Source organism: Cheilinus undulatus, linkage group 17, assembly GCF_018320785.1.
Source record: "Cheilinus undulatus linkage group 17, ASM1832078v1, whole genome shotgun sequence".
NCBI classification, from domain to species: domain Eukaryota; kingdom Metazoa; phylum Chordata; class Actinopteri; order Labriformes; family Labridae; genus Cheilinus; species Cheilinus undulatus.
Window position 1 is genome coordinate 8951897 of NC_054881.1, and position 22206 is coordinate 8974102.

Consider the following 22206-nt stretch of genomic DNA (forward strand, 5'->3'; position numbering starts at 1 on the left):
ATACAATATTTGGTAGATTAAAATAGGGCTGAATCATTCTGAAAAAAATACCTAACTTGATAATATTAGTTTTTCTGCAAATTTTATGATTTTTATTTTTTATTTATGTCATTTTAATTCTTAATTTTTAAAAATGTATACAAAACGGGGAGAAAATATTATTGCAAACAGTTTTAGAAAAAAATGACCCTTAAATGCTTGCATGATGCATCTCTGTTGCTGTATTAAAAAGATATTTTGAAACACATTTCTGGTCAAAGAAATATTGCACCTTCTGCAATTTGAGAACTGCAGCGGGTCATATTGCAATTTAATCTAAATTGCAGTTAATATCCCAGCCCTAGTAGGCACCAGCCATTGTGCTATATTGATATAATGCTGGGATCTTACACAGGTAACTGCTAAATCAAATGAGAGAATTTTACTAGGCAGACTCTGATCTGTTTTCAGGGTTAACCTTGATCAAAAATGTAATCATAGTGGGAGTGTTACACCAAAAGAAGTCATTAAAACTGCTCTGACTTCATTTGATTAAAATAAAACAATCTTGGATATTTGTACTTGCTTTGGAAAGCTTTATAATCTTCCTAATATCAGGATGCCATGTATTTTTTTTTTAAATCATTAATCTTTTAAGTCCTTTATTTAAGCAAAATGCCAAAGGAACTAACTTGAGACAATTATTTCTATAATAAACCACTGTTGAGACGCGGGGTCTCTGTCTTTTACAACAAAACAAACACCAACTCAGGCCTCTTTACATTAAAGCAGGTGCATGTTATGTATGAATTAGTTGCATTATAATATTATCACCATTATCATCCTTTAAGAATGCAATGACATAGTTTGAAACCTTCCTAGAAACAGCCTGATAAGCAATGTTAATTATGAGTGAAGCTAGCTTTGCTAAATTCTTTGGAACAACTTGTAACAGTGTGAAGTGGCTCTAATTCAGTCTAATTCACGCTAACAATGTGTCCCAAACAAAGGCTCTTTCAAAGCTTACAGAGAAAATAACAGGCCTAATCTTTAAAAGTGAGCGTGTAGGTACAACAGAGATGTTTGTGTGGTCAGGAATGATATCATAAAATCTATTGGTTTTTAGTGTAGTACAAGGAGAAGTAAGTGGCTCCAACAGATGCTGATTCACACCATATGTCCAGCCGTGCACAGACTCCTTATTGTTCAGCAGATAAACGCTATCAAAACAGCTATTGTACACACAAATACAATTCATGTCCCAGCACTCAGAAACCAGCATCTCCAATTCAAATAGCACAATCGTCCCCCTTTACTCCTGCCTCAGATAATATTGAAATGTTCCTCCACCCAATCTTCATCCAAAGCGGTGAATAAAGTGCTCTTCTCTCTGCGTGCAGCTAAAGATATGAATAGAGACTCTTATATTAAGTCCAGGCTGATTTTTCCAAAGCCCTCCACGTTGGGGACTGGGGTAGACACTACACGATTCAGCTCGAAAACACTGCTCCTTCTGTTTACCTTGAGCCCCTGTCTCTGTGGTAACCACTGGCCAACCGTGCACCAGCTCTCTGCCTGTGCTGTCACTGCTAGCCAGGAAATCCCCGGGCTAAAAGAGCCGGCCCTGCATGGTATCTTATTAAACCAAAACATGGGTTCAATACAAAGTTTCAGCACACTAGACTGATATCTAAGAAGGTGTCAGAATTTAAACTTTGGCATGATACAAGTTAAAAATCAAACAAGGATGATGTTTATTATGAAACCAAGACAGAAAATAAAGTCCTAGGCAACCAACATTGAGTAATTTTGTTGTTTTTAGTTACCAGAAATTGCAAGAAAACTCCTGCACAGCCTAAATGGCACAATTAACAACGTATTTCTTACCATTTTAGATGGATTTGTACTTGTTAATTTTCTATACTATTATCAAACAAGGACGACTTTATAGTTTTAAACAAATGATGAAAAGAAGTAAAGAAGCACAGAAAATATGGCTGGGTCATAGCCATTTTTTTTTGTTTATGCTCAAATTTTTAAATAGTGAAATACTGGCATAAATGATCACAAATGAGTTAAAGAACTTGCATCATGGTGAAAAAAATAAACTAAAACTAAACTAGTTAATGAACCTGAAAAACCACCAATAAGCATGGGGTCAGTGTTGAACAATGTAGCCAACAGTTCAAGCCAGAGCAGCAAAACACAACGAGGAAGAATTCTTTGAAAAAGTGGTGAAACTTCACTCAAACTTTCTAATGAAATATTAACAAATATTCTGTTTGCTGGTAGAACTACAAATATATGATGTTAGCCCACTTAAGCACGGCGACAGACAACTGCCACAAATCAGCTGGTGGAGGACAGACGGCAGCTACAAGGAACATTTGGATGACCATGTAAGACACAGGTCTCTGGCGAATATGTGGCATATGCAGGCAGAGACAGCTGTATCATTTAAAACCTAATCATCTAATTTCGTACATAAAGGGAACATAAATGAGTCTCATGGATTTTTAGTTGGTTATGAAGCTGGTTTATCACCTATAAAAGAAAACTATCAGAGAGAGGGTTTGGAAAATCTTCTACCAATAATTTCAATAAAGCAAAACAGTTACCCAAGAACTCATGGCTTGAAAATATGGATGGATGTAGTCATTGGTACTATACCAGTATCGGCAGATATAAAACATTTTTACTGATATTTACAACTGAGATTTTGGCAATAAAAATCTACCTATTATCAGATGTAAATATTGGCTGGTGGAATAAATGAGTCAGTGAAGACTTTTTTTTTATTCATCATCTATCCACCTTAACATCTGACCCAAATTGTGTGTTCTAAGGACTAAATTTTTAGCTCTGAACTACATTCAAATATCGAATTCAATATTGTTATCAGCTAAGATTACTTGGTAAATATTGGCATATTGAATGTCAGCAAAAATCCCAATATCATGCATCCCTACTAGGAAAAACATTTGATTATTTCCCAAAACATTGGGAAAAGTGAAAAAAAGTACATCTTTAAGGTTGTGTAAGTAAAATTATCTACCCTGTCTACATCCCACTGTCCAATTATAATTCAACCTATTTACAAATGATAGTTTTTTTAAACTAGGACTGTTAAAATTAACGTGTTAAAGCTCGTGATTAGTCTTGGAACCTTAATGGGTTAAAAAATAAAAACGCAATTTAATCATATGACTAAGTTTGACCACAACTTGCTCCCATAGTCCTCCAGCGGGGATGTTTATGTGCCTGGGGGTGAAGAGGTGAGAGGCAGAGCTGGTGAATCTTAGTTAAAATAAAAAAACAAAATTGCGGGTACATGCTGCAGTGATGAACTGTCTTTTTACCGAAGAACAACGAGTCTTAAGTTTCACCTTCAGGCAAAGCACATCACTACCAAAAACACAGGATCAAGCCATAGTCATGCCACTCTCTTCAGCTGCTTCAGGACAGTTTTCTTCTTCAGCTGCTCAGATAAATGCTGAAAATTGCTCCAAAACTTTGAGCAAGTCATGTCTGTCAACAATATTAATCCAGTGTAGAAATCTGCAGTGGAATTGGCAAAATTGAAGTTAATCAGCGAACATTCCCAGAGTTTAACAAGGCTTCGCAAATTACTGAAACACTCTAGGATTGTGGGTAGTTTAGTTCTTGTTTTGGTGTAGCACATAAACTATGTTTTTCTTTAAACAAGGTTGATATCATAACAAACTTGTGTCATCTACAGGAGTATAAAGCATCATTTCACAATCAGGTGGCCTATTGCAAGTCTACCTTGGATGATTGTGGCTTAATGGCTTATAATCAAATTCACTCTGGAAAAAATTAACATGATTTTTACTTCTGAAACCACAGAGCAGAGCTGTATACTGCTAACATGTACAGGACTGAGTCAATGTAGAGATAAGACAGGCCACTTTGTACACAGGGGTCACAAAGATCAACACAGGCCTGACGTTTCTCATAGTAGCTTTAATTTTGTGTCTGTTTGCTTGCTTTTTAGAAATATTGGCATAACATCAGAAAACAGCTAAACTACAGAGCTGACAGTTACTTTGGATCAACTTTATTTCAATTTAAGATGTTTATAAGCTAAATGTAGCTGATACCTCTGAAGAAAGCAAGCCAAAGTGCAATGACTGTATAATTACAGGATGCTGTGAGTAATATGAACTATAGCGTAGCTGCTGCAGCCCTATCATCAGGACTAACTCTTCCAGTTTGTCAGAAGTAAATCTGCTCCGTCTGGCTGGAGGACTTTTCTCTCCCTCTCTGTGCCTTTTAATTGAAACGTCTCACAGGAAGAGCATGCCTCGACTGTGATCCAAGCAGACACTCTGCTTTAATAGCTCTCTGAATGAATGAACGCTCTCCAGGAGCTGAAAAAAGCTACATGAGTCTAAAAAGGGAATACCAGTTATCTCTCCCATGAATAGCACAGAGCTGCCACCAGCTATGGATCAAGTACTCAGACCTGCAGCTGGGAATCCTTTAGGAAGAGAGGGTCTATTCTGAATAGCATGCACCTTGCACACAATATCACTGCCAGATAGAAGCATGTGCAGCTGCAAGTCTGCATGATTGCACGATGGGAATCCTTGAAAATTAAGCTATAATGTTGTCTATCAAATCTACTGTAAAGCAGCTAAATCTCACATTAGCATCAGTGTTTGAAGTGCACACTTAGTGTCACAAACACATGAGCACAGAAAACACACAGCAGGCATGCCAACAACAAAGAAGGGAAGCCTCCGACGTCACACACAATGAACACACACAGAATTGTTCCATGTGTCCCAGATTAGTTTACATAAGTCAGTCAAACATCTCGGTTTGCCTGAGATAACAGTCTCTGATTGATTCACTGCCTCAGACACTTATCATGTCAACTTTGTAACTAGTTCCAGCGGGTGAATGTGCAGCTTTTGTCTGTTATAGCACTGCTAATTCAATATGATGTGCATACACAAAGCTTTAACAGCCTTTACCCTGAGCATCGGGCCCTCATGAAATGTATTTTTCAGTATTCTGGCATAGAAACAATAGTCAGGGAATGCTTTAAAGGATCATGAAAATAAAGTTTTTCTTGCTTTATTGACAAAGCCAAAGTGCTACTTTCCCCTGCTACTAAATGTTGCTGAGTTTCTTATCTTTGTATTCCTTCATACCTGATTCTGTCGTTCTTTTTTCCTATTTAATGAGTTCTTTTTGTTTTCTTTCACCAATATTCCAAATAGAACACAGTCCCCCTGCGGTCTCAATGAAACATCTGGGCCATGCTTTGGTTTCCAAACTGTGGCCCAGGGGCCAAATATGGCCCGCAGTCCAGTTTTAATTGGCCTTAAAATGAAAAATTGCACACATTTGAACAGGAACATTGCGCTTGACTGTATTGAACTTCATAGTTTCAGCACAAGCTGGTGCTACCATGTTAATTCTGTAAACAAAAATTTTGCCAAAAATGTATTTGTGCTTTCTTTGTAACTAAATTGGGACAACCCTGTTAATAGATAAGCTATTTTCAACCAAAATAATAACAATATTTTGATTTATAACTCCCTGATGGTGTACAGAAACAATTAGCAGTGCCAGTAGCATTTTGGGGGCGGAGCCAGTGGTAGCCTGAACAGGGCCTCCCCAAAATCCTGAAAATGACTGTCTATTTTCCTTGTCAGCTGTTAACTAGCCATTCAGACACACTCAGTAACTTTGCATATCTTCACCTACATTGGATTGGTTTTATTGGTTTTAAATATCCTCAAGGGGAGGAACATGAAATTGGCCCCACCATCCTTATATATTTCTGTATGAGGCCCTCAGTGGAAAAAGTTTGGACATCCCTGGTCAAAACGCTCAGTTTTGATTCGTCTCTTTAAATTAGGTCAAACTCCTTCGCACCCTACCTTCCATAGGATGTGCCTTCAAAAGCTCAGCTGTTCTTCCATGGCCATGGTTGGAGACACCAGGTGAAGGGCAGACATTTTTTATAATAACGCCCATGTGATAGATTTGGTGCTTTTTGACATCAACGGATAGATTTTTTGGGGTGGTAGATGCACCACATACCAAAAAATAAGTGCAAAAATACTTAAAAGTGGGCTTTAATTATATGGCTGCCCATTAGGACTGCAAAAGTGAATGGTAATCTATGGAATAAGGGTTTTCAGGCAATGCATATGTAAAGCTTTTAAATGTGCTAACATGTAAAGAAAAAACCTGAATAATTGCCAATGGTGAATAAGTGGATTTATCAATAATCAAATTTTGCAACCTTATATACTTTTACATGCTAGGGTAGACTGTGCTCACATTTTCATGTTCTGCACCAAAAACTGTAGAGTAATAAAGATAAAAACACTGCTTTAGGAAAGTTTTCCTACTTCACACAGTCCTTATAACAATGTAGTCAATGTTTAATCCTTTTTCACACATTTTACATTCCCGTCACCCATAACCGACACCAAACAGCCCTGTAAAGCTGTTAAAATGTGACAAGCTGCTTGTAAAACGTGAGGTTTACTGTAGACAAGCTGTTAGTCTAATTCTGTTTAACAGCAGGCCACAGATAAGGAGTGCACTACAAATGTTTGGGCAATGGCTGACGCATGTGTGTCCCACATCTGTGTTTTCCTCTGGTCAGTATTTTTGTTAGAAGAGCTGATGCTCCTGTTGACAATGGGTTCAAAGCAATGTAGGTGCCTCTCTGCTTGTTATACTTTCTACTAATCCTATAATAATTTAATCCCAATCTGTGGTCTCTTTTTCATGGTAACAAGTGTTATGGAAGATCTTCAAGCAGATTATCCTCTTGGGTATTCAGGCTTTTTGTGTATTTGTGTCAGATAATTTCTAAGGCCCAAAATTCTTTGGAAAACTTCCATCAAATCAACCCATTTAGAAATCAATAAGCAGGAAATCCATGGAGAATTTATGCCAGTTATAAAAACTATGAATGAATCCTCAGAACACTTAGAATTTCCATAGACAAATTAAAACCATTCTCTTACAAGTATCATATTATATTGGTTCAAAAAGGGGTGAAGTCTAATTTTGACTGGACAAAACTATTAATTTTTAAGCTGTTGTTCTTTAGCAGATTCTAGGTGTATCTCTGAAAGCCATTAAATAAGTTCCCAATATATTTAAAAAAAAAATTTTGTCAGGCGTCTTTGCCTTTATTTACATAGGACAGCTGAAGAGAGACAGACAACATGTGGATGGAGAATGGGGGAGCACATGTACCAAATAGCCCAAAGACCAAGAACTGATCCTGCAATCAGTGCATTAAAAAATAGATTAATCATAAAGAAGTTTATTAGATTCATCTAATAAAAATTAAATTATTTCAAGACTTTTTTGTTTTAACCTTGATGAGACTACAGCTCATGAAAATTAAAAAAAAATTCACTAATCCACAAAATATTAGAATATTGTTGAAAAATCGTTTTCTCAAAGGTTTCCTGAGCCTTCATTCTCTCACTCTGGTTTAGTACACACAACTGCAGTCACGGGGAAGACTGCTGGCTTGACTACTGTCCAGAAGATGATCACTGTCATGCTCTACAAGGAGGGTAAGCCACAGAAAGTCACTGCTGAAAGGGCAGGCTGTTCTCAGAGTGCTGTTTCAAAGCATATTCATGGAAAAGTGATTGGAAGAGAAAAATAGGGACCTGCAGCCTGTTGCACCAGCTATGCGTAAGTTCTTCCCTACGTTATGGTCTAAAGTCAACACTAAACCCAACGCTGAAACTAGTTAAGTTGTAATTTAAGTTGTGTCATTGTTCAGATGCACCGCAGAGACACAAGGTTGATCTTAACTAGTAGAAATTTACGTCCAAACTAAACAAAATATTGTCGCAGGTGTGACGTATTCTCTTACTTTAACCAATCACTAAAAAAGCATTTTTTAACCCCGTGTTTGCCACAGCTGCTAACGGCTAAAATTAACGTATGCTAACTGCTAAAACAACGTATGCTAATGGCTAAAATAACACTTGCTAACTGCTGTTTATCATCGAACTGCATCCTGTGTGGATGAAAAATATGACAAGGCATTTTGCATATGCGAGTATTGTGAAGCCTACAGCCTAAACCTAGACCCAGTATGAATAACAACACTGACCTTGAGTGGTGAAATCCCTAATAACACAAGATAATTTAACAGTGGACGGCAGAAGTTATCTCCTCATCACCCTCTGGGTTATCACGTCTTATAGAGCTATCACTATGACAGCCATATTCTACGGAGGACTTTACACCTAGTATGCATTAAAAAAGGGTTAAATTGCTTGCTAAGTTGTAAAATCACATTTCCTGTAGATATGATAAATCAAACTTAACATAATGTCAATAATCCAACACCCCTGGTACCCCTGAAGCAATCTAACACTATTAGATAAAGGTGAATATGACGTCAAGGTTACGTGCAATGAGGTTCTGACAACAAACATACATGTTTGGATCCTGAATCCAGTGGTCTGACAGAGCTTTTCCACCTGCTGGATGTCCTGCAGCCACTCTCCTACTCAACTCTGTGCTTCTGTTGGGTAAAATATAAAACTTAAGACTTGGGTTTTGAAGTTTGTTGTGCAGAAGTTCACACTGCAGCTTTGTGGCACTGTGGTTAGTAGTTTGTTATTCCCCTCAGTTTAAATCTGACGTGATGTTAACTACCTAATGCCGACTTGTCCTACTGCTGTTATCAACATTTGTTTTTAATCAAGGTTTATCTTTAAGTGCTAATTACTCTCAGAATAAAAACTATTAATCACATTTCTTGGGTCTATAATGGTAATCTAAGGTTGCTTGTTTAAGTTGAATATTCTTCCAAAAATTATGATTATTTAACAAAATATTATATACAGTAGGCTGGAACAAACATGTTTAAGGCAAAATGATTAATATAAAATCAAAATACCTCTGGGTTAGTACTTTCCTGTTGATCTTCTACAAGTTCAGTATTTAATGCTTTAAGGCAGGGGTGTCCAAAGTATGGCCCAGGGGCCAAATGTGACCTACGCCCATTTTAACTGGCCCCCAAAAATTCTTTAATTTAAATGAAACATGGCCCTCAACAGAGCATGAAGCTAGCGCTAGACTATATTATTCTTCTTAGTTTCAACATAAGGCAGTGCTACCATACTAACACTGTAAACAAACATTTTGACAAGTTTTTGTGCTAGTTTTTGATAGGTTTAGATTGAGACAACACTGTAAATAGTAAACATTGGCAACTGAAATAATAAAGATATCTTTATCTATAATACGCTGTTGCATTACAGCATCAAATACCAGCACCAATGATGGTCCAGGGGCGGAGCCAGTGGTAGCCAGAGCCCACCAGGACCCCCTGAAATCTAACTGGCCTCCCCAAAATCCTAAAAAATGATTGGCTATTTACCTTGTCAGCTATCACCATTTAAACATACCCAATCACTGAGTATATTTTAACCTACTTATGAAAGTGGCGCCACCATCCTTATATATTTCTGTATGTGGCCCCCAAAGAATAAAGTTTGACACCCCTGCTTTAAGGTGTTCAGTCAATTTTAAAGTTATCAGACCCTGTCCACATGAAGAAAGATGCGCTATTTCACCATTTACCCATACTCATATTGTTGAAATGTTATCAAACACACAAAAAGTTACTCATTTATTGCAGCAAGGGATATCACTTAATTCACCACTGATGCTACCTTAAGGAAGGTACATTAAATCTGGTAGAACAATAGACAAGAAATCAAAATGCATGTCCACTACTTTCATACTCTAACCACTTTTATGTCATATTTTCTGGTAAAAAATCGCTTAAATTTAATGTATTCTTCTAAGATTTATTTTTGGCCTTTTTGCCTCTATTTGATAGGACAGTGGATAGAGTCAGAAACAGGGAGAGGGGGAAGAGACATGCAGGAAATAGTGCCACGGGCCAGATTCGAACCTGGGTCACCTGCGTACATGGCGCACGCCTTAACCACTTGACTACCGGCTCTCCTCAAATTTAATGGTTTTGTCTCTCAAGTCTAAGGATCGCTTGCTATAAGCATCATGATACTTAACTTTGAATTTCATCTGTTAGCCACACAACTAACAGAACCTATTTCCACTTTTTCTTTTGATAATAATCTGCAAATCAGCTGACAAAAAAAACATAACAAGGAAGCTTGACTTGATTTTATACTCTAAAACTGCCCATATAGAATAAAAATTAAATGGCTCTATTTCCACCAAAGAAACAAGTCTGACAATGTTTAATTAAAAAATCTTCTTCCTGGTTGGGCCAAGCCCTCTCACAGCTGTTTGTGCTTTGTGTGTCAATCAGCTGAACAAAACAACAAAGGAGGTGAAAGACTCTGCCTGGGGCTTTGTCCCCTCTCAAACTCTCACACTCTCACACTGACTGTGATCATGGCCATGAGTGTATTGAGACTTTACAGCTACGACTGCAGAACTCAGGATGTACTCAAACAGCTAGGTCATATTTGGCACATTTCCTGTGGTAATAAAAGAAAACACACTGAGCTTTACACATGCCTGTTGAGTTAAACACATGCCTTCAGCTGTCTAGCCTAACACTGAAACAATCTCACCAGCTGTACTGACACATCATTTCTCTAACTCCACCTCTGATTGTTCTCCTGTGTTTCTATGTTCAGCCAACTGCAGTGTGCCGTCTCTGGCCGGACCGGATCATATTTCAGGGCTGTGAACGTGCAGCCGCAACAGATGGTGGATCACAGGAGGAGGAGGGGAGGATAAAGGAAGAGGAGGAGAGTGAGCAGACCACAGCTACATTTATACCACAAGTTCCAGGAACCTTTAGTACCAAGAGCTTCGTTCAAAGAAAATAATATGTTCTTCTTGTCCAGTGTGTTTCAAACAAGGTCCTAAGACCGATAAGGACAAATTATCCAGGAAAAGCCAAACCTGTTTCTGATAGGCTGAGAGGCTTTTGTTATTCATAAAACAGTCACTCTCTTTAAAAATATAAATACATCATTTTCCATTTATTTTGAGGCATTCAATCTATTTCACCCAAAGTTATTCTTCACTGTTTACATTTTCATTCTTTTTGGTGTTTAATGGCAAAATTGACATTAAGCTACTTTTAAATAGTGATGTAAATATATAAGTGTAGTACAGCAACACATCCTGACATTTGGACCACTAAGACTGGCTACACACTGGATGATTTTAAAATCTTATCCTATTTTAAAACTGTAGGAAACCACAGACATGAGGACAGTTTCATCCAGTTTTTCACACTTTCATCCTCCAAACACAATCTCTACATGTTTTGACCTATCAGGGAGACCACACACCTGCCATCTGTAGTGACAATTTTCTAAGTAGCAATTCTACAAGCATGGAAACTCATAGAAATTTGCATCATTTGAAGAAAAAACAAATATGGACGATGAATAATGCAATCAGCTGGCTTGTGTTGTTGCCATAATTTACCTAGCTGGACTACTTTTCAGTATTTCACTTGGCCTAGGGCATTGTTGTGTTCATAATCAGTGGCATGTTTCTACACTGTTTAAGTACACAACATCCAGTCAGTGATGCTTCTCTGTCTGCTAGCTCTCATCACTTCATGTGGGTATTACATCTTAGACATAAATATCACGCATGTTTGATATTTCCACTTAAAGACTGGGAATGTTCCAACCTGATCAGGAGCAGAAAAATAGGCACATTGACACACAGGGATGGAGATCATAAAATTTTGTTAGTATGCATATACTCTCATACTCCTTATCAATCTAAGTCTTTGACAATATTACTATCATTACTTTTCTATTGTTTTTGTAAAGAAAGTTAAAAATGTCCCAATACTTTTTATCTCTATTTTAAATTGATGAAAAAGGAAACATTTCTTGTCCTTAAAACAGCAATTGTTAATTTTTTTGTCAAAAACTGAATTTCCTTATTTATGATGATATGCTTGAAATAGGGATGTCCAACAATTACATTTTTAAATCACAAAAGAATTTCTTTGGCTGTGGTCAATTGCATCCTTTTAATCACATTTTGAAATTATACTACTTTACATCCAAAACTGTTTTTGTTTAATTTTGAAGTTCTCTACTATTTTAAAGTAGGATAAATTATTTCCTGTTTGGATATAAACCTGTTTTTATAGGGTGATAGAAGAATTTCACATTAACTTAACCAAGGAAAAAAGTGTTTGTTATGGATTGAAAACATATAAGGGAAAAGTAAAATGGGTTTATCTTTGATAACACAAAGTGCAGATAACTTTTGACTTGTCCCCTAAGCTGTCTGTGAGTTTTTAAAGTGAAATGAGACATTAAGGAGCAGTTGTGGACCGTTTGTACATCACTGTGGCTGCAGGGAGATGCTAGTGTATTGAAAGGGACAAAGCATGAGAATAATCACAATTTTAAAAAAAATCATGCACTAAATGTGGATCTTAATCGCAATCAATGCAATGAATCTTGTTTGCCTTAATTTGAGCACAGTACTGCATTTTATTTACATTCACAGTCATTTTACCAAGCTGACCTTGAACGCATCATATTATAACCATCTGTCTGCTCATTGACCAAGAAACTTAACCTTTATTCTGCTGATTTTAACAATTATTTCAACATTGGATATTCTTAACCAATGGGCCATGCTATGAAGTTTAGGAGGACTTTTCACAGCCAGCCTGAGCATGCCTGGGTATCGTGAATGAGTCCCAGAAACACTGTTATAAGATGTCAGTTAAATATGGGTTTAGAAAAGAGATCCAGCCACTTAACACATAAATCCCATAACAATTTTCTTGCCTTTCACTTGGGGTGATGTAGAGAAAGAAAAAACAAAATTTGTGTTGTAATTTGGTCCGGTAGGTAGTGGATGTGTTGATACCTCTACCATGTCTGTACCAGATTTTGATACTCATCCTTATTGAAGGCCCCCTATTTTGGTTTAATTTGATAAACAGTGCTGAAGTGCTAATATGCTTCTGTTCCCCCAGCAAGAACTGATGCATGTTTGTGCACCAGTGATAGGACTCAAAAGACTTGACTGCAGTATCATTAAGCTAAAATGTTATTGATTTTTGGGTTGAAAAATGCACAACAGGGTCCTTATGAAAGCAGTCACAACACACTTGAAGATCATGACAAGTAATCAATTGTGTCAAGCCTTGAATCGGGCAATGATGAGGCTAAAATCATGTAGTGTAATTCTGCAAACTACAATCCAACAAACCCCAAAGTTCAGTGCTGTAAGGCCATCCCTAAATCCCTGAATTTTCACAAAGAACCAGATCCTAAGGAGTGGGATTATAGCCTTTTCAATCTGCTTACACCCTTCAGAATGGATTTATTAGAGGACAATCTCCCTGTGCTGCACCCATGTTTGTCCAACATTAGGAGACACTTCTTTAGTTTAGGATCAGTAAAAAGCATCTACTCACCTATCTAGCAAGCTCTGCAAAAATGGAAGGCATTCCACCTTTAACACAGTGACTGAGGTGCAGCTTCTATGTTTAATAGAGTCTTGTGCAACTATTTTGAAAATCTGGAGTGATGCCAATTTGTTTTTGTAAGATGTTTAAAATAGTTATAATAAACTGCGCCATTCAAAAAAAGCCACTGTCTCTTGAAGGTAAAACTCTATACGAATGTACTACTGATGAAAAAAATCAAAAGAGTAGATATAGAGTCAGCCAGAGACAGTCAGAAGGCAAGAGTGTGGGTGTTCTGGAATGAGAACTGAAGAGAGTACATTAGAGTAGTTATCCTAAAATAATAAGGAAAATTAAGTATAAAAAATCAACATGTGAGGAGGAGGGAAAAGAAAAAGAAGTCTGCTAGCTATGTATACAGGTAGAGTCATTGATTAATCCCCCCAGTGTGGGAAACAATGCAGTCAGAGCTTCCAAAAGTCCCTAGTCCCTAGAGAAAGTTCCTGCGGTGGTAACACAGCTTATCAGGCACAATCATGTCCTCAGAACAACATACTTTTTTGGGATTTCATCAGTCTGTGTTCCACTTGTTCCTCCTTAAAAAAACGTTTTGAAACAATTCCAGCTGATTCATGTATGCTGGGAAATAAAATCCAGACAACAAAAAATTAAACATTGAGGGAACTTTCCTATACTCCTCAGGAGAATGCAGCTTATTTCAACCACTTTGGATTCAGGTAGTTGAAATTTTAAGAAGTTGACACGATTCAAAATTCCCTTTAGGTTTACCAGGACACCTGCCCTAGATACCAAACATATCCAAGCCTCCAGTTTCTGTTATTATTGGGGGTACAATAGCAGAGCTTGCTGAGTTATTTTAAGACGCAGGAAGATAACAAAAGCACCAAAGCTGAAGATATGGGTTTTTGAAATGTTGGAATCAGCATTTTATGAATGCATGCTGAAAAGAATGAGTGATGATCAGGGGAAATTATGTCACTGTTTAATTTTCAGTAGAGGATAGCTCTAAATAGATACCAGTCATCTCTATGATTATGGGGACATGTGGGGGGACTTGAAGATGTTCGTATGTCAAGTCCTCTTTGCTGTTATGTTTGTTTCATTACCAAAGCTTTAAAAACATCTATTTCATTAATAAAATCACTGGCGAAATTTTGGTACGGACAAGTTGCCAGTGTTTTATCTGTCATTGAGACAATCTGTGGGAGTTTGAGGGAAATTTCTGTTAGTTAAACCACAAATGTACCAGATATTAGGTGCTTTGGACCTCTGTTTTTGAAAAAATGCCAATCAAAATAAATAAAAATCCACATCACGAAATCAATGTACATGTATTATAATCAAGTCAAAAGCTCAGATAGCAGACTATTTTTTCTACGTGTGAATAACTAAATAAAAGCATGCCAGTCACCTCTTGCATGCGTCTCTTGGCCCTCTCCAGAGCGTCCTCGTAACCCTTCTGCCTCAGCTCACTCAGGCTCTCGTAGTACTCCTCCGTGTCGTCTCCTTCGCTGAAAAGCACCTGAGAGAGGATCTTCCAGCCGCAGGTGTCCAGGGCATGACCCAGGTAGACCTGCAGCTGGTAGCACAGGGCGTCTGTCTCCCGCTGAGACACCCCAGCTGAACCGAAAAGCACCGTCCACACGCCAGACTGCTCCTCCGGGAAAGAGGGCAAACACGGCTCCAGGTCAGAGTTGACGGCACAGAGCTGGAGGTGGACTGCCCGCAGGTCCTGGAAGAAGGGACGCAAAGATGTTATTAGCATGATATTGCTTTTGGCAGATAAAAACTCAAGAAGTAACAGTTATGAAAAATTATTTGCAGTTGATATTCTGGTCATATATCAGAATGTATGAATGCACAACATCATGGAGTTTTAGCAGAATCAATTGAACTACCTTAGCTGAACTATACTCTAAGATGTGGGTTATATGGAATGGGGTTTTAAGTCTGAGCTACAGCTAGTTTTATTCTGCACTTTTTCAGGACTATATGAGTGAAACATGTAGTTTGTTAAGGAGAATAAATGTTAATGGTTAAGTTTTAGCTGGTCTACTGAGCTCCCATGTGAGTTGCAAGGATATTACAGGTCTGTTTGTACCTCTTGTGGGGGCAGATGAACCTTGGTTTTACTAGTAGTGGTAAAACTTTTGGTAATCCAAGAGTAGACATGACCATAGAAATGCCATTTTGTTGAAAGAAGTTTAGCCTCTAGGACAGCCCCACACTCGTCAATGTCCCTCCTTCCTCACTGGCCAATAAAAATCAAGAAGAAGCAGCTTTGTCAACAACAATGGTGGAGAAGAAACTGATCTGATGAGGGTCAAGTTTCCAGGTCAACAGATGCTACAAATTCTAAGAAGGAATTCCTTTACGTAACCTGTATGTTTTCTTGGTAATGCATCTTGGCGTTATTTTCTTTGTGTTGCCCCTATGGTGCAGTTAACCAAAAAGGCAACAGGTGTCAGTAGACACCAAACTGCATGCTGCAGCGCATGCTTCAGATCAAAACATATGACCAGTAACAAGGATGAGAAGGTCTAGCAAGCCTGAGAGCAAAGACCACAAAGTCAGGAGTTGGATGTGAACCAGACAAAATGCAAGCTTACAAAAAAAAGGTAAAAAACTGCAGCAACACCAATCCTCATCGAAACAACAAAACACCAGCCTAATTAGAAGTTAGCAACAACAGCTCAGGGATCCTGAATTCTTTTCCTTTGCTGTTCCCCAGCGAAGGCCAAGTAACTGCTAACTGGGGTGAATTCTGTTTAGGGCATGTTTATAATCCAAAATCACCATCTAATGGGGTACATATTGCATCCTGGCCTCTGTATCGTAACAAAAATTGTATCAAAAAGCTGTAGAAAATGCCCAGCCCTTTCAGAAATCGAGGTTGTGGGCGTCTCCATTGCAAAAACAACTGCTGTGGACAGGCCCTTGACCAAGTTTCAATATCAATTAATGATGAACCAAGACAAATAGTTTCTATCCATTTTTTTCTGCTTATCTGGGGTCTGGTCGCAGTGGTAGCAGGCTAAGCAAGTCCACCCCGACACTGCTCTCCCCAGCAATATTTTCCAGCTCTTCCTGGGGGACTCCGAGGCATTCCCAGGCCAGATGAGCTAAATAATCCCTTCAGCAAGTCCTGGGTCTACCGGGGTCTCCAACCAGTGTGACCTGCCTGGAAGACCTCCCCAGGGAGGCAACCAGGAGGAATCCCGATCATATGCCCAAAGCCAGTAAAATACATTCTGTAAACCAATTTACATTTTTTTCTGTCAAAACAGTGCTAACCCATGCTGTTCCACGTGTTGTTATCGGTGCTACCAGTTAGTAGTTGTTTACATCAGATTTAAAAGCATTATGACAGCATGGCATAAGTCATAACACACAACTACAGTAGCCACTAATGGCAGGCTGCAGTGTTACAGTGTAGACCAGTGATACTCGTGTGGCTCTTGAGCCAAATGTGGCTCTTTTGGAATTGTGGCTCTTTTACGTCTTAATTTGAAATATTATTCCCCCATAAAATTTTTAAAAAAAGGGAAACTTTGACCTCAGAAATTAATCACATTGATCAGTTTGTTCCAAGACGTATACAGAAGGCTTTAATGTCAAACTTATTTGACCCATTTATCCCATTTTTTGCCACTTTTCATCCAATAAAGCTACCTTTGCAATTAAATACCACCTTTTTCCTACTTTTTTGCCCATTTAAGCCCCTATTCACCATTTTATTGCCACTTTTTGCCCATTTAAGCTACCTTTTGCCATTAAATACCACTTGTTTCATTTTTTGCCCATTTTGCAACTTCTTTAAGCCACTTTAATCCCATCATTGCCCCTTTTCCACTATTTTTTGCCAATTTAGGGTACCTTTTGCCATAAAATACCACTTGTTTCCTATTTTCCTATTTGTTGCCACTATTGACTTCTTTTTGCCCATTTAAGTCACTTTTTTCTCATTTTTTGCCATGTTTTTGCCACTTTTGGACCATTTTTTGCGACCTATAACTCGATTTTTGTCACTTCTCACCTATTTCTGCTACTTTCTGAACCTGTTTCTCTGATTTTCACTCATTTTTGCTGCTCTTTGACCATTTTGCCACCTTTAACTGACCTTTATTGCTACTTAAAGCCGTTTTTGCCTCTTTTCCCTACTTAGATTGTGGCTCTTGCAAAGGTATTTTTCAACAATTTGGCTCTTTGGGTCATCAGGGTTGAGTAAAACTGCTGCAGACAGAGCACTGGACTAGGATTGTGGGACTGATAAAGCATTCTAAAAATTTAACTGACTCATGATGCTTGTGCCAACTCCACAGGGATCATTTAGCTGGCTACATGTCAATAACTTCAAGTAATTACAATTTTGGCATCCCATAATCAACAAGACAAGATAATCAAGTTTAAGTGGTTACCATTTTATCTATTATTATCTTTACATGTTTATTCTTCCTGTATTTATTTCCATTTATTGATTTTCAAAGTGGTTTATATGTTACAGTGTTAATCAAATACATGAGATGCAGCCCTAATATCCACCTGGGGCTTCTGTCATATCAATCATGTTTGTTTAGCCCTGCCTATTTGTTTGATCTTAACGATTTTTATTATATAAATTTAAATGGTCGTTGCTTAGTGTCACAATAATAGTAACAGGTAAATTCTGATACAGAATAGACTTGGTGTTATTTACCATACAAAAGTTTGTATACATGTGTGTTTGTAAATATTGGCATATTGATCCACTACGGTGCATCCCTACCTGGAAGGAGAATAACCCGGCCCAGCTGAAGTCCTCACGGACACTGCTGTCGGTGTCTCCTGGGTCTGAATCATCCGGAGAAAGCGTCACATCCACCGGATCCAGGATCTCCATATCTATTACTTTAGGTGTCACAATATCCCACGAGCCTAGTGTAGTGCTAATGCACTCTGATGTCTTTGAAGCACCCACTTTCACAGCCTTTGTTGAGGGCTTTCCTTTAGGGATGGAGTGTGGTCTAACTTTACCCGTTTGATCATCCGTCTTTGTTTTGACGGGACTTTTGGTGCGTTTTTCCCCCGCTGTAGAGAGCTGCGCGGCGACGTATGAGCCGCTGTCGAGGTCCAGGAGAGTGCTCCGTCTTTGTACGGTTCTGTTGTGGCAGGTTATGGCGAACTTTCCCTCGATGTCGTTCCAGGCCACGATGAAAACGAATTTATGCCTCTCTTTTTCGTCGAAGACTTTCGGTCGGACGGACACCCATCCTGACTCCAAGTTATCCTCCATTGTGAATGACATCTCATCCAGCCAGTAAAACAAGACAAGTAGATTAACGTTGGCTTGAAAAAAAAAAATCTCGATGCTAATTGCTACCAACCGTTAGCGCTGATCATTAACCGTTAATGTAAGTTCTAACTGGAGCCGTTAGCTAAATAAAGAGGTGAAACAAAGGCTGCCCAGCTTTGTTTACCCTGCTGAGCTGGTGAAAACGCAGCTAACGTCGTTATCCCTCCAAACGGTCGGATTTCAGATCCGGACATGGAGGTTTTTCAAACGGTCAAACTCGCTGAGACTCAGCGGTTTAAGCGACGGAGGAGACTCGGCTTCATCCTGGAGCAGAGAATGTCCGCTGTCATGGCACCTGTCCGGTAAACCTGGCCGACGCTCGAGCTCAGTGATAACGCTGACTGTGTCGCTCTTTGTCCGTTCACAGACAATGCGGTCGCGCGACTCGGCTCTCAGTGTCACGTGTGCGCTTCTGTTTACAAGCATTCAAGGTGCGTGCGTGTTGTCAAATCCGGGGAGGGATTTAGCGCGTGAACCAGACGTCCCCCCGCAGTGGTGCGTTCAAGGTCCATGATAAGAATAGTAAAGCAAAGAAATAGATTATTGTTTTCTTACTTCCCTGTTCATTTTGTTCAGCTGTTGTAAATGGTATTCCTAACCTAAACAGATTTCTTCATAACAAAGTATAGCTCGAGTTTAAAGAACAAAAAAAATTGATTGCCATTTATACATGTATCTAACAATATAAAGTTTAAAGTTCAAACGTGATTTGTAGGCACGAATGGTAAAATTAAAGTAAAATAATATTTTTTGACCTTACAATAAAGGAAATAGGCTACACGTGGTACAAAAACAAGGCACTGCATTTTAATATTATTATCCTTAAAGGTGTTTTGTGGGGTTTTTTTTTGTGCATCTGCTTATGCATGTAAGTTTTTTTTTCACAATATATTTCATTGTGTTCGTATGTTTTGGTACTTATTTGTTATATTTTGAGTCTCTGAATTAATAGGCCTATTTGAGATGAATTGCAGAATGACCTGACTAATACAAAGCAACTCAGTAGAGTCATATCACAAACAACCAAAAAGTTACTACTATAAGGTTACAAAAATTACCACTCAGATATTAAAATGACATTGGATAGACATAAAATATGGCACAGAAAACAAAATAACTACAAAGTGCAATAAAATTGCCACAGATATCAATAAAATGCTACAAAAGGGAGCAAAACCACAACTGAGAGATATAAAACAGTCTCAAAGACTAGCAAAATAAAGATAACGCGCATAACCATAGAACGACATAAAATAAATGATGTAAAAACAAAGCAGGCGTATCAAAATTATTTTTCTTGTAGAGATATAAATATGAGACAGATTCAATTGGCACTGAACAACTTCAGACAAACTTCAGAGATAACACACCATGAAGGTACAAGACAACACCAAGGGGTACAAAAAATACCATAAAGAGAACAAAAACAACAAAGTATTTCTAAAAGGTACAAAACAATCACAGACTGACATTTAACAACCCAAAAAAAGTGCTATTACTATTTAAAACATAAATTAAAATTAAAAAAAAAAAGATGTACAGGGAGATGGACCTGAAATCAACACAAAGTGCAGCAACGTGATAGTTAATGAAAACCCCCACAAAGTGACAGAAAATTAACACAAAGACAAAACGCCAGTGCATATCCTGTGTGGTTTATTGTATATTCTTTGGGTTTGGTTGTTTTGGTTTTACAGTATGCAAAGTGAAGTTGGCTCTTTACATGTCTGTACCCACTGTTTGTTAATACCTACAGAATATTTTAGTGAAACGTGTCTGTTAAAGTTGGTTTTAATAGTTAAACAGCTCTTGTATTCATTTACAGCAAATACCCTGAACATTGTGACAATAATAATAAAAAGCTCAATAATAATAAACTTAGAATTCCTTGCAGTTTCACTTATCTAAGAGCTTTGTGGAATTATTTACTAAAAAGTTAACTGGCATATATTAAGCTATTGACATTCAAGACAGCCACCGATAAATCAATCAGTGCAAACATATACTTCCCCATGTCGCCTGAAGGCAGCACGGTAGCCGTTTTATGAAAGCAGTTTGTTTAACAAAAGATCAGAAAGAGACACTAAACAAATCCACTGCAATTCATTTTATCTTTCTATATTTTGATTTCCTTCATTAAAAAATTTGACATTTCTCCTTTATTCTACCTTTATTCTCCGTACATCGTGCTCTCTGCTCATGTACCTCTCTGGCAGACGTGCACGAGGAGCATAAACATCTGCACGTGGGTAAATCCATGACGCAAACGCGCAGAAACGTCAAGACGTAGACAAGCTGTACGGCAACCCAACGGGGACAAAATACATTAAACTACAGATGAAAGAAAAAATAAGAAAGAAATGCCAGTTTCAAACTTATTGGTACCATTCAAACAGCGAAAATACATTTAATAAATAATAAATAAACTTATACTACTTATATTTCCAGCTAACTTATTATTCAAATGACTATTTTTGGTTTGCTCTGTTTTTTGAACAACGCTATTTTTATTACGCTGTGTACTATTTTTGGCTAGTTGCTATCCGTTTTTCATGGTGTCTAAGGTTTAACAGAAACAAACAATTCAAACTTCATTTCTGGTACAATGCCAGGATTTCCTGTCCACAATAGGCATCACCGCAGTAAAGTGTTTTGACAAGCAACAAGCACCAGTACTAACATACTGTAAGATGAGACATTTTAACTGAAATTATTTTTTTAATAAACTCTAACAAAACAAACATATCTGGTAGAACATCTACAGCTAGATGTGTCTGCCTCAAAGTCATTTGACCTCCTCTAAAAAGCATCCCAAGCTCATTTGATTTGAGTTATGCTAAGGTCTAGAGCAGATATTAAGGCTTTAAATCCCCTTTAGGACTTTATTGTGTTTAAGTTTGGGGTCCTAACATTTCAAAGCGCCTACTCAAACAGAAAAATGCTGGATGAATGTTCACACAAGTGGAAAAATGTACCTACAAACTCGGTTTCTGCCGTTGTTTTTTTAGATTGTTCAAAAATATGTTGCAAGGTTATTGAAAAGAAATACATATGGCTCACGGGATGAAGGTCATGCATTATATCATCAAAAGAAGTCAGCCAGTGGGGTAATACCACATCCTTATATTTTTCCACAGCACAATGACTGCCCACAGTCAGCTGAATAAACACAGGAAATCACAATACCCAGTGGACGTCTGGTTGAAAACAGGCCAGAGTTATATAACAGCGTGAGGCGTGTGGGTTTTACAGTCACACACACTTAGCATGAGATCAAATTATCAGTCTACAAAAAAAAGGCTGCTTAATTGTAGAGCATAAAGAAAATACAAAATAGGAATATTTCCTCATTTACAGGAGTAGGAAAGTTGTCCTGCTGTTATGGTAGCTCTCCTTATGGTGGCAGCAGAGGACCTTTATAGATTAATCACTTCCTCTT

General features: G+C 38.0%; 1 protein-coding gene across 1 annotated transcript in view; it reads right to left on the reverse strand.

Moving 5' to 3' along the window:
- jmy (junction mediating and regulatory protein, p53 cofactor) overlaps positions 1–19170 on the reverse strand; it is a 55385-nt gene extending 36215 nt beyond the window's left edge. The window contains exons 1-2 of the mRNA XM_041810728.1: positions 18201–19170; positions 14847–15167 (exon numbers count right to left, since the gene is read on the reverse strand). Of these exons, the coding sequence (XP_041666662.1) occupies positions 14847–15167; positions 18201–18719 (840 nt within the window). The 5' untranslated portion in view covers positions 18720–19170. The remainder of the gene's footprint in view (positions 1–14846; positions 15168–18200) is intronic.
- Between the last annotated feature and the right edge of the window lie 3036 nt (positions 19171–22206).